At 65.9% G+C, this 13573-nt stretch overlaps 1 protein-coding gene across 1 annotated transcript; it reads left to right on the top strand.

Annotated features, from left to right (window-relative positions):
- The first annotated feature begins 1260 nt into the window (after window positions 1-1260).
- Window positions 1261-13048, top strand: B4GALNT4 (beta-1,4-N-acetyl-galactosaminyltransferase 4). Its single transcript, XM_052662252.1, is given in 21 exon segments — window positions 1261-1326; window positions 1328-1676; window positions 4385-4488; window positions 4825-4920; window positions 4993-5088; window positions 5167-5257; window positions 5335-5435; window positions 5595-5662; window positions 5811-5889; window positions 7098-7164; window positions 7285-7416; window positions 7494-7603; window positions 7715-7815; window positions 7898-7995; window positions 8067-8937; window positions 11008-11297; window positions 11384-11537; window positions 11673-11745; window positions 11848-12001; window positions 12342-12468; window positions 12925-13048. Coding segments are annotated over 21 exon segments (3351 nt in total).
- Window positions 13049-13573: the final 525 nt, after the last annotated feature.

Genomic DNA, 13573 nt, shown 5'->3' with positions numbered 1-13573 from the left:
CCAGCCACCAGAGTCACCCCCAACTGGTCACGTCTTCCCACTTGAGGCCTGAGACGTCCTGGAGCAGAGGAGAGCTGTCCTGTGGGGCCACATCTAAACTCTCAAACCACAAACTCCAGGAGCTTAAACAACAGTTGTTTTACAACCCTGATGCTGGGCCGGCTGGTTACACAGTAACAGAAAAGTGGGACAGATGGAGGGGCAGAGAGAAGAGTCAGGCTGGCAGCAAGGCAGGGGTTGGGGGGACAGGGCAGGCAGGGTTGGCGGAGGCAGGGGCAGGAATGGGAACCAAATGGGGCAAAGTTCAGCATCAGCCCACATCCCCGCCCCCTCCCACCTCCAGCTCAGCAAGAGCCAGGCTCCTGGCTCAGGTCAGAAATGGGAGGGCTGGGTTCCCTCCTGCCGCTTCCAGACAGCCCTGCCCCTCCTGCCTGGGCTCCTCCTCTCCACCTTACTCTGCCCTCAGTGGAGCCCACCACCCCGAGTCTGCGGCCCGTGTCCACCTGGCGGCCAGGTCAGACCCTGGCCTCCAAGCTAAGTCCTTTGGTAACTCCTCAAGCCCCTTACTCAGTGTGAAGCCAGGTGCTTTGAGACCCTGCTCAGTCTCGCCTGCATGGAGCCTGTGCGCCCAAACCCGCCCCAGCTGCCCTGACCCACCACCGTCACCTATCCCCCGGTGTCTCTCCCCCAGACTTCCTTTTCCTTCTCTCCATGACGTCGGAGCCCCATTCCTCCTAGCTGCATTGTTAGCAGGAGGCTCAAGCTGCAAGCCCAAGCTGCCCACACCCTTCCCCTTCGTTCCACAGGCTCGCATTGTCTCCCCATCACGACTCCCTGCACCCTTGTCTCCGTGTCCCCATTGTCCCATGATCCATAGCCGGCTCCTCCCGCGGCCTCCACCACTACACCCTGTGAACCCAGTCCCTGTTCCCAGCACCTCGCGTGCCCCGCGTCCCCAGGTCCTATGCACTACCCCGCGCCCCGTGCATTCTCTGATCCTTGGCCCCTGGCCCCGGCCCCGCGCCTTCCGGCGCACCTCCCGGGTCCTCCGTATCGCCGGGACCCCGCGTTCCCGCGCTGCGCGGGCCGTCTTGTCCAGGTGGATGCGCGCGTTGCGTGGAGACGAGCGGAGGGCACACCCTAACATTTGGCCCCGCCTCCCGCGCCGCGGATTGGCTCCCCGCAGGCCGGCCGGGCCGGGATTGGCTCGTGCGGCGCGGCGGCCGGGCCCGTTTCACGGTGGGTAGCACCGCAGCGTGGATGCTGCTGCGTCCCGCCGCGGCCCCCGGGAGCTTGCAGCCCGAGCGGCCGGGCGGGGCCGGGCGGGGGGGACCGCCGGCAGCCGCTCCGCCGCCCACCCCGGGCCCTCGGCCAAGGGCAGCCCGGGGTCGCGGCCGCAGCCCGGGGCCGCGGGCGGCGGACAAAGGGCCATGCGGGGTCGGGGGACGCGGCGCGGAGCGCGCAGGAGTGGGGGGCCGCAGCGACGCCGCTGAGCGCGGCCCCGGGCGGGGCGGGGTCGGCCGCGATGCCGTGGTTCCCGGTGAAGAAGATCCGCAAGCAGATCAAGCTGCTGCTCCTGCTGGTGCTGCTTACCTGCGCCGCGTGGCTCACGTACGTGCACCTGGGCCTGGTGCGCCAGGGCCGCGCGCTGCGCCAGCGGCTGGGCTCCGGGCGAGGTACGGGAGGGGGCGCGCGCCCGGGGCGGGGGGCGGTGAGGGTCCCGAGCGGCCCCGGGCCCGGGCCCTCCCCTTGCGCTCAGGTCTCGGCTCGGCCCAGAGCTGTCTGGAGATCCGGGCCGCCCTTCCCAGCTCGGCAGTATCGGGGCAGGGGGCTCGGTTCGGCTCGACCCGGCCGGAACGCCGGATGACGTCAACCGTGACGTGCGCGACCCTCTTGAACGTCCCCAAACCCGGGCTGACTCGGGGGTCTGGCCCGGGGCGGACAGCGCCGGGGTAACAGTGGTTTTGGAGAGCCCTCCGCTACCAGGCCCTGCCAGCTGGGATTTCGCGGGGCCAAGTCCGGCTGCGCCTCCGGCTCTTCTTGCTTAGCAGAGCCTCCGTTTCCCCGTCTGCTGGGGAAGAGGCTGGCGGGGATAGCTGGCCCTCGCAGTCGGAAAGCTTCCTGGAGGAGGCGCCCTAGGTAAACCTGTGACCAGGGACTGAGACGCTTGTGTGTTGCGAGTGAGTCATGGGGATAGGGGTGCAGCCTGGGGAGACCCGAACTGCCTGGAGCGGACGCTCCCAGACTCAGGCTCACGCTCCAGTGGGAACAGGCAATGAACCCACGTCAGGTGCTGGTGAGTGATGTGGGGGAGAGTCAGGGCAGGAGTCCTGCCACTTTAGCTAGGGGATCTTGGAAGTGGTGACCGCTGACACATATTTTGGGGAGGAGGAGCAGAGTACCTAGAACAGGGCCGGGGACGGGGAGGTTGGTGGTGAGAGAGAGAAGGAAGCACTTCCGGGCAGGGAAGATGCCAGCCAAGCTGTCCCTGACTCTTCTTAAGAGAGTGGGGTGTCTTAAGGGTGGGTGATGAGACTCTTGCTTCCTGAGGACTCAGAACGATGATTTTGATCCATAAAGTCCTGGCCACTCCCACCAAAGGGTCCAAAGCTCCCTGTTCAGTCCCACACCCAGGCCAGGGGTCAGAGGCTGGTCCCTACCCCTCCCCAGAGTGCACGCATCTTGCAGCTACCACATCCTCTAGGGGCCTCCAGTTACCATCACAGAAGGCAGGACCCCACAGTGTGACCCAGTGACACAAAACATAACCAGCCTCCTACCTAGCTGCCTTGTGTTTTTCTGAGCAACCACAGTCCTCCCCAACCTGACTTCCCGAGCAGCCAGGGAGCCTAACTCAGCAGCTAGGAGGGGGTGGAGGTGTGGGAACCCCATTTCTGAGGCCTCCTCTTCTCTCAGCTGGACCAGCGGGGAAGCCGTCCTGCTGTTCCTGAGTGGGCAGGAGCTGTTCAAGGTTACAGACTATCAAACTCAGACCAGGAGCAGCCCGAGCCGGCGGGTCTCACCTCCTGCCTGGCGGGCGACCTGGCTCCACCGGGGCAGGGCTTGTGGAAGCTAAGCAGCTGAACGTGTCTGACGCCTTCCTGACTGTCCTGTCAGTACTGTCTCCACTCCCACCAGAAAGGCTACCTGCCCCGTGTCCAGCAGCCTGTGCAGGCAGAGGTCCTAGGCGGAGGGGCCGGCAGGAGGCCATCTGGATCCCACTGCACTTGGGCTTGGCCCTGCAGGACCATGGTGGCAGCCTGGGTGTGGCTCCCCCGCCGGAGTTTTCCAGCAGTCACAGAGTTACCTTGGCGGGCGGGGAGCATCGGGGCCAGGCTGTGGGGGGTTTGCCAGAAGCCTCTTGGGGGCTCAGCTCCCAGCCGGACAAAGGACAGTGACTAGAGAGAACCAGGCAGACAGGCACCACTGGGGTCCCACCGGCAGAAGACCATGGGCAGCCCCTCTGCCCCCGAGAAGGGGCCCAGGCCAGCTGTGTCCGTATGGGACTCTCACTCCTGGGGTCTGGATCGAAGAGCAGGCATAGATGTTGAAGCCAGACTTGGCCCTGGAGCAGAGGGGTTCCTGGACTGGGCCCCTGGATGGGACAGTGAAGCCTCATCTTCAGTGGCTAAGACCCCAGGGTATGGGACCCCCCCAGGTCCACAGCTTGAGGAGGAGGTTTGGGACACTGAGGGCACTGAGGTGTGCAGGTGGTCTGCCCAGGCTTGGGGGTTGGGGTGCACCATGTTCTAGAGAAGTCCACAGAAGGGGTCCCGGGGACACTCCCCGCAGGGCCGCCTTGGCCCCGGGGCCTCTGACAGCCAGACCAGCATGCCAGGGCTCCTTTGGTCCGGGACCATGGCCGCAAGGGCAGCCGGCCATGGGCCGGGGCTGGTGTAGCCTCAGGACCACAGCGCTGGCTTGCCTGACGACAAGCTCCAGCACTAACACTTGGCTCTCAGTTCTGGCAAGGGGGGCAGACACAGAACACTCCAGCACGTGGGAAACATGCTGAGCGCACAGAGCCGCCCTGGGGCCCTTCTGGAGGCAGAGTCGCAGATGAGGACACCCAGTGTGTGCATGCGCAAGCATGTGTGCTAGGGCACACACACATGCCCGCTGCCTCACACCAGTGGGGCTGGGAGAGTCGGGTGGGGGACTCGGGCAGGGCCATCCCCACAGAGGCGGGAGGTGGCAGAACAGCCTGGTAGAAGGCACTTTGCTGGGGGCAGGAGGGGCTATCGGGCAATATGAAGGAGCAGATATGGGGAGGGGAGGCTTCGAAGGGGACACCACTGGCCATCCTGCCCTCAACTGACCCTGACGGCAGGGGTGTGGCCTTGAAGAGCCTGGGTCCCACCCACAGCTGCTCTGCCACCCACAGACGGCGAGAAGCTGAGCAGTGTGACCGACGGCCGGGGCGTCCACACTGCGCTGGCCTCGCAGAGGGCAGAGGACTCCAGCGAGAGTCACGAGGAGGAGCCGGCGGTGAGCAGGGCCGTGGGGACAACACCGCCGCGTGTACGAGATTCGAGGCCACCATGTGCCACAGGCCGCGGGCGGGCAGTACGGCTGCTCACGTGCCCAGACCTGGGGGGGGGATGCGGGTGCTGCACACGTTGTGGCCGGGGGTCCTCCGGGTGTGCGTGTGGCTGGGGTGTGACGGATCCGGGGCTTCATGGCTCGATGTGGAGGGCCGCATGGTGGGAACCGGCGTGTGCGGCTGGCTGTGCCACATGTTGCGTGTGTGTGTGTGTGTGTGTGTAACTTATTTCTGCCCTTACACTTCTCAGCTGTGACCTTGGTGCCCTTTCTCTCCCGCAGGCTGAAGGTCGGGACCTAGGTGCGCTGTTTCCTGGGGGGGCTGGAAGACCCCTGGTGCTCAACCTCACCCGTCAAGTGCCGGCGTGGCGAGAGGAGGTGAGGTCCGCTGGGGCTCGGGCGGGGAGGGCGGGGGCTGCTGGGCGGCCGGTAAGCCCCGCTCCTCCGCAGTACAAGGGGCAGGCGAATCTGCACGTGTTTGAGGACTGGTGCGGGGGCGCCGTGGGCCAGCTCCGGAGGAACCTGCACTTCCCACTCTTCCCTCACGTGAGTGCTGGGGGGCGGCGGTCCCGGGTGGGCGGGGGTGGGCAGGCACCCTGATGTCAGCAGCCGCTGTCCCCCCAGACTCGCACCACCGTGAAGAAGCTGGCTGTGTCCCCCAAGTGGAAGAACTACGGCCTCCGCCTCTTCGGCTTCATCCACCCGGCGAGAGATGGTGCGGGGGTGGGGGCAAAGGGGGGGAGTGTGGCGAGCGGCGCCCCGCCCGCCCCTGAGCCCTGTCTTATGGCCTAGGCGATGTCCAGTTCTCTGTGGCTTCGGATGACAACTCTGAGTTCTGGCTGAGCCCAAACGAGAGCCCAGCGGGTGCCCAGCTGGTGGCCTTTGTGGGCAAGGTATCCCCACCCACCTCCTCCATCCACACCCCTTCTGTCTTTACGGGCCTCCTGTGGCCTCAGTCACCTGTCCCCTTCAACTTCTCAGGAAGGGGCACTGGGCGGGGCTGGTGCCCCAAGGAGAGGGTGAGCCCCCTGCCCTTTTCTGTTGCCTTCCAGACGGGCTCAGAGTGGACAGCGCCTGGAGAGTTCACCAAGTTCAGCTCCCAGGTGTCCAAGCCCAGACGGTGAGTGACTGGGAGCAGGTGTGTGTCTGTGTGTGAGGACGGGGTGACGCGTGCACGCGTGAAACTGCTGCTGCTGGCCCTGGGACTTGCCGTTTCTCGGGGGCTCCTGGGGCGCAGCAAGCCGGCCCCTGACTTCTCCTGTCCTCAGGCTCATGGCCTCTCGGAGGTACTACTTTGAGCTGCTACACAAGCAAGATGACCGCGGCTCGGACCACGTGGAAGTGGGCGTGAGTGCAGCTGCCCCCCCTCGGGGGGCTTCTGGAGACCCCCCTGCCCTGCCCTCTTCCCAGCCGCTCCCCCCAGAACAGCAGCGTGGACACTGCCCCCCGCCCCCCCAGGACTTCCCATCTGGCTGACAAAGCAGCTGCTCAGGGACGGGACTTGCGCTCCACTGTGCCTGCTCAGCAGCTTCACGGAAAAAGTGGCCCTGAGCAGATTCTTGCGAGAGACATTCACAGGGAGGCCCATGGGGGAGAGAATCCGGGGTGCAAGGATGAATTCCTGGTCTCAAGAACAGTCTTCTGGAACTCCAAGCAGTCTGGTGGCCAGATCAGGCAGGGCTTCCTCCTGAGAATGAGGCAATGGATTTGCATGTCAGGGGAAACTCTCTAGCCACTGCCTGTTGGGAAGGATTTTCACAGGTGACCATCGGTCCCTGAACCCGCAGGTCCTGTGGGGGCGGGGGGCGATGCCAGTGATTGAGCCCGAGTTTAGCTGGATGTTGGGTGGTCACCAGGGAGGGCTGGGATGTTGCAGGCATCTGGTTTGTGTGTGGAGGGCATCACCCCAGCTCAGCTTGGCAGAAGGTCTAGACTGGAGGTGCAGATTTCAGGTCATCTTGTGGAAGCTGAGGGGGCGACTAAGGGTCCAGGATGAGCTGGGAAGGGAGGAGGGCCTGGGACAGCCCCCAGGAACCCAGCGTGAGAGGGGTGGGGAGAGAGCCTGCAAGGGAGACTGAGAGGCACAAAAGCAGGAGAGGTGGGGATGGGGAGGCCCGCCAGGGAGCTGGGGGCCACTGGGGCTCGCCCGTGGAAGGCCAGCTCTGACCTCCAGAAGGGCAGTGGCCGTGCAGGAGAGGTGGGGTGGGGGGCCCGCCAGGGAGCTGGGGGCCACTGGGGCTCGCCCGTGGAAGGCCAGCTCTGACCTCCAGAAGGGCAGTGGCTGTAGAATGATGAGCAGGTGGGGGCGGAGGTCATAACCAGAAGGTCAAGAAGCACCCAGGATGTCAGGAAAGGCCTGAAGGGAGCAGAGGAGGTTCTCACCTTCTTCCAGCGACCCCAACCTTCTGGGCCTCTGCACCTTCCCTGCCATGCCTTCTTAGGACTCCTCTCCTGTCCACCCGCCCAGCTTTCTGCATCCGTAAAGGCACTGCCCTGCTAGCTCCCCGTCCCCACACCCCCTTCCTTTGGCCCTGACCACCCTCTCCAACCCCCAGTGGCGAGCATTCCTGCCGGGTCTGAAGTTCGAGGTCATCGGCTCTGCTCACATCTCCCTCTACACAGGTCGGGAGCCAGTGCGTCTGGGGAAGGGGGCGGTGCCTAAGGGGGTCTCGGGGGTGGCTGGATGTGGGTGAGGAGGGCTCTGTGAACTCCTTGGGGACCTCACACATCCTCTGCCCCTAGACGAGTCAGCCCTGAAGATGGACCACGTGGCTCACGTGCCCCAGTCTCCTGCCAGTCACGTGGGGGGGCGGCCACGGCAGGAGCCCAGAGCTGACATGCTGCGGCCGGATCCCCGAGACGCCTTCTTTCTCAGTGAGCAGGGTTCGCGCACAGGGTGGAGGGGGTGTGGAGGCGAGGGTCCGGGCCACAGTGTGGCCTCCCTTTCACAGCGCCTCGGGTGGAGCCCTCGGATCTGGAGAGTGTGCTGGAGCCCTGCGCCTACGCCCCGACCTACGTGGTCAAGGACTTTCCCATCGCAAGATACCAGGGACTGCAATTCGTAAGTGCCCCTCGCCAAGGTCTAACGCGAGACCCAGGCCTCCCTCCCACCGCGGTCCCCGAAGCCGCCTCCAGACCCTCTGGAAGACGGCCCTCCCTCTGCCCACCCCAGGTATACCTGTCCTTCGTTTATCCCAATGACCACACGCGCCTGACTCACATGGAGACGGACAACAAGTGCTTCTACCGGGAGTCACCGCTGTATCTGGAAAGGTGGGCGGCAGGCGGGCGGTGCCCGAGAAGAATGGGCGGGCCTCGGCCGAGCCGGTCTCTGACGCCCCGCCCGCCGCCCCAGGTTTGGCTTCTACAAATACATGAAGATGGACCGGGAGGAGGGCGGGGAGGACAGACAGGAGGCGCAGCGCCGAGCCTTCCTCTTCCTCAACCCCGACGGTGAGTGCCCACAGCGACCCCACTCCCCGCTGGGTGGCCCGGCGGCAGCGGCTCACGCGCGCTTCCCACAGACTTCCTGGACGCCGAGGACGACGGAGAGCTGCTCGACGCCGGCCTGGGGCCCACCGAGGCCCCCCGAAGGCAGGGCGGCCGCCAGCTCCCGGCCCCCGCAGCCCCCTCCGAGGCCCCGGCCAGCCCCGCCGCGCCGACGCCCCGCCGCTCCCGCGCGCTGAGCTGGGCGGCCCGCCAGCTCCCGCTCTTCCTGGGCCGCGCCCCGCCGCCGCGGCCCGCCGCCCGGCCCGCCGCCCGGCCCTCCAGGGTGTCCAGGGTGTACGTGACGCGCGTGCGGCCCGGCCCGCGGGCGCCCCCCGGGGCCCCGCCGCTCGGCGCTCGCGGCCCGCCCCGGCCGCCCTTGCCTGGCGTCTTCCTGCGCCCCCGACCCCTGCCCAGGGTGCCACTGCGGGCGCCCCCGCGCCCCCCCCGGGCTCGAGGCCACAGGACGAGCAGCCCCCCGGCCGCAGAGCTGAGAGCCCCGGCCCCGGCGCCGGCCTCCGCGGCCCCCACGGCGGACTCCAACTCTTCCTCTGAAGCGCAGCCCGTGACCTCCTTCCTGAGCTTGTCCCAGGTGTCCAGGCCACAGCTGCCTGGGGAGGGCGAGGAGGACGAGGAGGAGGAAGGGGACGATGACGAGGAAGGGGCGCCCGGCGACGAGAATGCGTCGGAGGACAGCGAGGAGGCGGCAGGCCTGGTGCGCGGCCGCTGGCGCGAGGACGCCATCGACTGGCAGCGCACGTTCAGCGTCGGCAACGTGGACTTCGAGCTGCTGCGCTCCGACTGGAACGATCTGCGCTGCAACGTGTCCGGGAACCTGCAGCTGCCCGAGGCCGAGGCCGTGGACGTGGTGGCTCAGTACATGGAGAGACTGAACATGCGCCACAGCGGGTACGCGGCAGGGGTGCCGTGGGAGGGGCGGAGCTGGGCCTCGACGGGACCCTCAGCTCTTCCCCAAGGTCTATCAAGGCACTGCTCTGGGAGTGGTACACACACACACGCATGCACGCACAACCGTCAGAAAGTGTCTTCTCTCCCTTCTGGGGCCCCTGTCCTGTAGGAGCCTTCCGCCTACCACCCAGGGCTGGTTCCTCTGTCCTGCACCTCCAAACCCCCTGCCTGCCACCTTGGACCTGGACTTGGACCTGAGGATGGATCTGAGCCACCCAGGTCTCTCCTCGAAATAGACACACACTCACACATACACACGATCAAGCTAAGAATCCCAGGATCCCTCCCCCCGCCAGCACCATGATCACACACATACACACACACACACACACACACACACAGACACGATCAAGCTAAGAACCCCAGGGTCCCTCCCCCCGCCAGCACCATGATCACACACACACACACACACACACACGATCAAGCTAAGAACCCCAGGGTCCCTCCCCCCGCCAGCACCATGATCACACACACACACACACACACACGATCAAGCTAAGAACCCCAGGGTCCCTCCCCCTGCCAGCACACCCACACATGATCAAGCTAAGAACCCCAGGGTCCCTCCCCCCGCCAGCACCATGGTGACTGGGGTCTTAGTCCTCAGAGGTGAGCTCAGGGTTCCTGCCCCATTGACCCCTCTGATCGGGTCCCCCAGGCCACAGCAATTGAATGCTGTCTCCACATCAAGCAGGTGTGGGGCTGGAGAATGGGGGCCCCAGTTTGCCCTGAGGAGTTCTTAGAACTATGCTCAGCCCTTAAGGAGGGGCAGGACCTGCAGACAGAAGGGACAGGCAAAGGCTGGCCAGGAGGCTGGTGGGCAGAGGGCAGGCCTCATGGGCATTGAAGGCCGGGTTCAGGACTCATTCTTGCCTCTGATACAGAACTTAGAGCAGGACTCGTGTTTGGCCCATCTGGATCATAGATGAAGGTGTGGCAGCCTTGGAGGGGAGGGGGTGGAAGGCGGAGCCTGTGACCTACAGGCTTGGTTCAGGGCAGTGATGGGACAGCCTGGACCCTTGGCAGAGGCAGGGGCAGATTGACTCTAGGTGGCTGAAAAAGCCAGCGTGCCCTTGGCTCCGAGCCTCCTGAGAGCAGCTCATGATCCCAGGGTATGAGGGCCTCTGTCCACCAGAAAGGTCATGGCTGCAGCCCCATCCTCCGAACAGGACAAGGGCGTGAGTGGCCCCAGGAGCAAAAGCACAGGCGCAGAGCCTTTGGGGCAGAAAGGCCCTGACACCTGGGGAGACCGTGGTGGGGATGGGCATGGGGCGAGGGGAAGAGTCCAGACCCCTGGAGGCCACACTGGTAGGCTCCCAGGTGAGTGATACCAGCGGTACAGGGGGATCACGTGGCAGGAAGAACGGCACCCTAGTCAAGCCCAGGGCCCTGTCTTCCGGGAGGAGGAGAAACCACTGTGTGTGGGCGGAGTGGAGGTGAGGTGCTCAGGGCCGGGGTGAAGGGGAAGGGCCAGAGGCTTCTTCCCAGGAGAGCAGGGTAGCCCTGAGCTTGTGCCAGGGAGGCAAGAAGGAGGTTTCTCACAGGAGGTATCTGGCGTGTGGGGAGGACAGGGCCCAGCATCCAGGTGGGGGCACCCGGGATAGAGCTCTCCCCCAAGAGGAAGCTCGAGTGTCTGCGGGACAAGATACTGAGACGAGTCAGACGTTAAGGCATCTGAGTCCCGTCCTGGGGGCAGCGGGTCCCCCTGAAGGTTTCTGAGCGTGTGGCTGTAGGCAGCAGCGGCGGCGGGGAGGAGAGAGGGCCGGCCTGGGCGTGGGGACGCCTCCTTCGCGGGGCGTCGGGGGAGGAGGCCTGAAATGTGGGTCTGCCTTCGAGACGGCACGCCCCTCCGGCCTTGGCCTTGAGGGGGGATGGGATGGGTGGCGACTGGGGCCGCTGCGGGCGAGAGGTGCGCGGCCGCGCCCCCAGTCACTTGAGTGGCCGCCTTTCTGCCGCGGCGATGGGAGTCGGGGGGCCTCCACTCTGCTGCTGACCCAGCTCCGCCCCCAGGCGGTACGCTCTGCTGCGCATCGTGAACGTGGAGAAGCGCCGGGACTCCGCGCGGGGAAGCCGCTTCCTCCTGGAACTGGAGCTCCAGGAGCGCGGCGGGCGCCGCCTGCGCCTGTCTGAGTACGTCTTCCTGCGCCTGCCCGGGGCCCGTGCCGGCGACACTGAGGAAGCCCGCGAGAGCCCCGAGCCCGCCGCAGCCTCCTCCGCGCGCCCCGACGGCCGCCCGGAGCTGTGCCGGCCTCTGCGCCTGGCCTGGCGCCAGGATGTGACGGTGCACTTCGTAGTGCCGGGTGCGCGGCGCCGCCCAGGGCTGCGGGGCGTGGGGGGCACCGCCGGGCTGGGTGCCGGTGTGCTCAGGGTCCCCGTCCTCCTCCAGTGAAAAACCAGGCGCGCTGGGTGGTGCAGTTCCTGGCGGACATGGCCGCACTGCACGCGCGCACGGGTGACTCCCGCTTCAGCGTCGTCCTGGTGGACTTTGAGAGCGAGGACATGGACGTGGAGCAGGCCCTCCGCGCCGCGCGGCTGCCCAGGTAGCGGCGCCCCCGCTCCTTTCGGGCAGGGTGGGCCGAATCTTTCCTCCTCCCGCGTAGAGGTGGGTTTCCCTGCCCCCACCCCGCCCCCAGAGGCCGCGGTATGCGATCCCACTCGCCTGCCCCCTCTCCCAGATACCAGTACCTGAGGCGAGCCGGGAACTTTGAGCGCTCTGCGGGGCTGCAAGCTGGAGTGGACGCGGTGGAGGTGCGTGGTCAGGGTGGGGCTGGCCGGAAAAGCCCGCTGAGCTGGGGCGGGCGCGCCCTTCCGGAGCGGAGGGCGAGGCTCAGACCTCCCCGCTGTCCCCAGGATGCCAGCAGCATCGTTTTCCTCTGCGACCTGCACATCCACTTCCCCCCCAGTATCCTAGACGGCATCCGCAAGCACTGCGTGGAGGGCAAGCTGGCCTTCGCGCCTGTGGTCATGCGGCTAAGCTGTGGGAGCTCACCAGGGGACCCGCACGGTAATGCCCTGGGTGCCCCCCAGGAGGGCCCGGGGTCCCACCAATGCCAGGGTGAAATCTAGGCTCCCCAGGGGCCTCCCAACCCGCAAGGTAGGCCTGGGGCCCCATCAGGGTTCCCTGTAATGCCCGGGACTCCTTGTGGCATCTAGGAACCCCACCGTGCCCAGGACCCCAAGTTCCCCACCCCCAAGTAAGCCTAGGGTCATGCTTGGCCTCTAGGAACCTCCTCCAGCACCCAAATCATGCCCAGGGTCTGAGGTATGACCAACATGCTGGAGTGACCCCAAGAGCCCACCAGCCTTTCAGGACCTGGCATCTGAAGGGCACCCCTCCCCACCAGGTTACTGGGAGGTGAATGGCTTTGGCCTCTTCGGGATCTACAAGTCTGACTTTGACCGTATTGGAGGCATGAACACTGAGGAATTCCGGGACCAGTGGGGAGGCGAGGACTGGGAGCTCCTGGACAGGTGACGCCCCACCCAACACACAGACAGGGCCACATCCTGCCCTCTGGGTAGGGAGGGGCCTGGGGTCCTCACTGCTGACAAGACTCTGCTGTCTCCCTCCTCCTACCCCCAGGATCCGTAGGCCTAGAGAGACCCTAGATGTCCCCCCACTCCCCTAAACCCCTTCCCAGCTCCAGGGTCCTGCACTCAGGGAAGCGCCCAGATCCTATAGGACCTGGTGGTGGCCCTGGGGTCCCCCTGGCCCCAGCGGGGTCCTGCAGTAGTGGAAGCCCCCACATCCAGTCCTTGGACCTGGTTCCATTCCATCCCACCCCACTGTTCTGTAGGCTCAAGAGCCGCCCTGACACACGTGCCCTCCCCGGCCAGGGTCCAGAATAAGGGTAGCCCCGTTCGCCCCCATTCCCGTCTTGACCTCCAGGCTGCGGGGCAGCCCTGACCACCCCTCGCTACCCGCAGGGTCCTGCAGGCAGGGCTGGAGGTGGAACGACTCCGAGTACGGAACTTCTACCACCACTTCCACTCCAGGCGGGGGATGTGGGGTGCGCGCAGCCGCAAGGCCGCCCGAAAGGAGGCCCCTTGAGGACCAGCGACCCCTTCCAGCCCCACCCGCCGGCCTGTGCTGGCAGCTGGAGGCCGGGCTCAGAGCCTGGACCCTGGGGGCCCAGCGGGCTCATCCCGGGGCACAGCCACCATCGTGCCTGCCCGCTCGGGCCCCCAGGCCACTGCGCCCCCGGCCCCTCCCAGAGAGGCGGCCTCTGTAGCGGGCGGGGCCCAGACTCGGCCCCCACGCCCCGTGCGATGATTTCTGTGAAATTTTGCCGTAGCGATGACATTGTTTTCAGGATTTCCAAGAGTTCTGTCTGTTCCATTTTTTATTCAGAATGAAATGAAATATTTTTTTTAGTTCTGACTCGCTCTCTGTGCCTGGTTGTCTTGGGGGGCAGAGGGGCCTGGGCACTGCGCCTGCTCCTGACACCCCTTCCTGACCTGAGCTTTGGACACCATACTGATCCCACCTTCCTCCACCCTCACGGCTTCCTGCTTCTCCCACACCTTCCTTTTGAGCTTCTGGCCCTGAGGAGAAGGGGCTTTGGGCCTCCTCCCA

The sequence above is a fragment of the Budorcas taxicolor genome, chromosome 25 (genome assembly GCF_023091745.1).
Source record: "Budorcas taxicolor isolate Tak-1 chromosome 25, Takin1.1, whole genome shotgun sequence".
Classification (NCBI taxonomy): domain Eukaryota; kingdom Metazoa; phylum Chordata; class Mammalia; order Artiodactyla; family Bovidae; genus Budorcas; species Budorcas taxicolor.
This window is presented reverse-complemented; position numbering and strand designations above follow the sequence as displayed.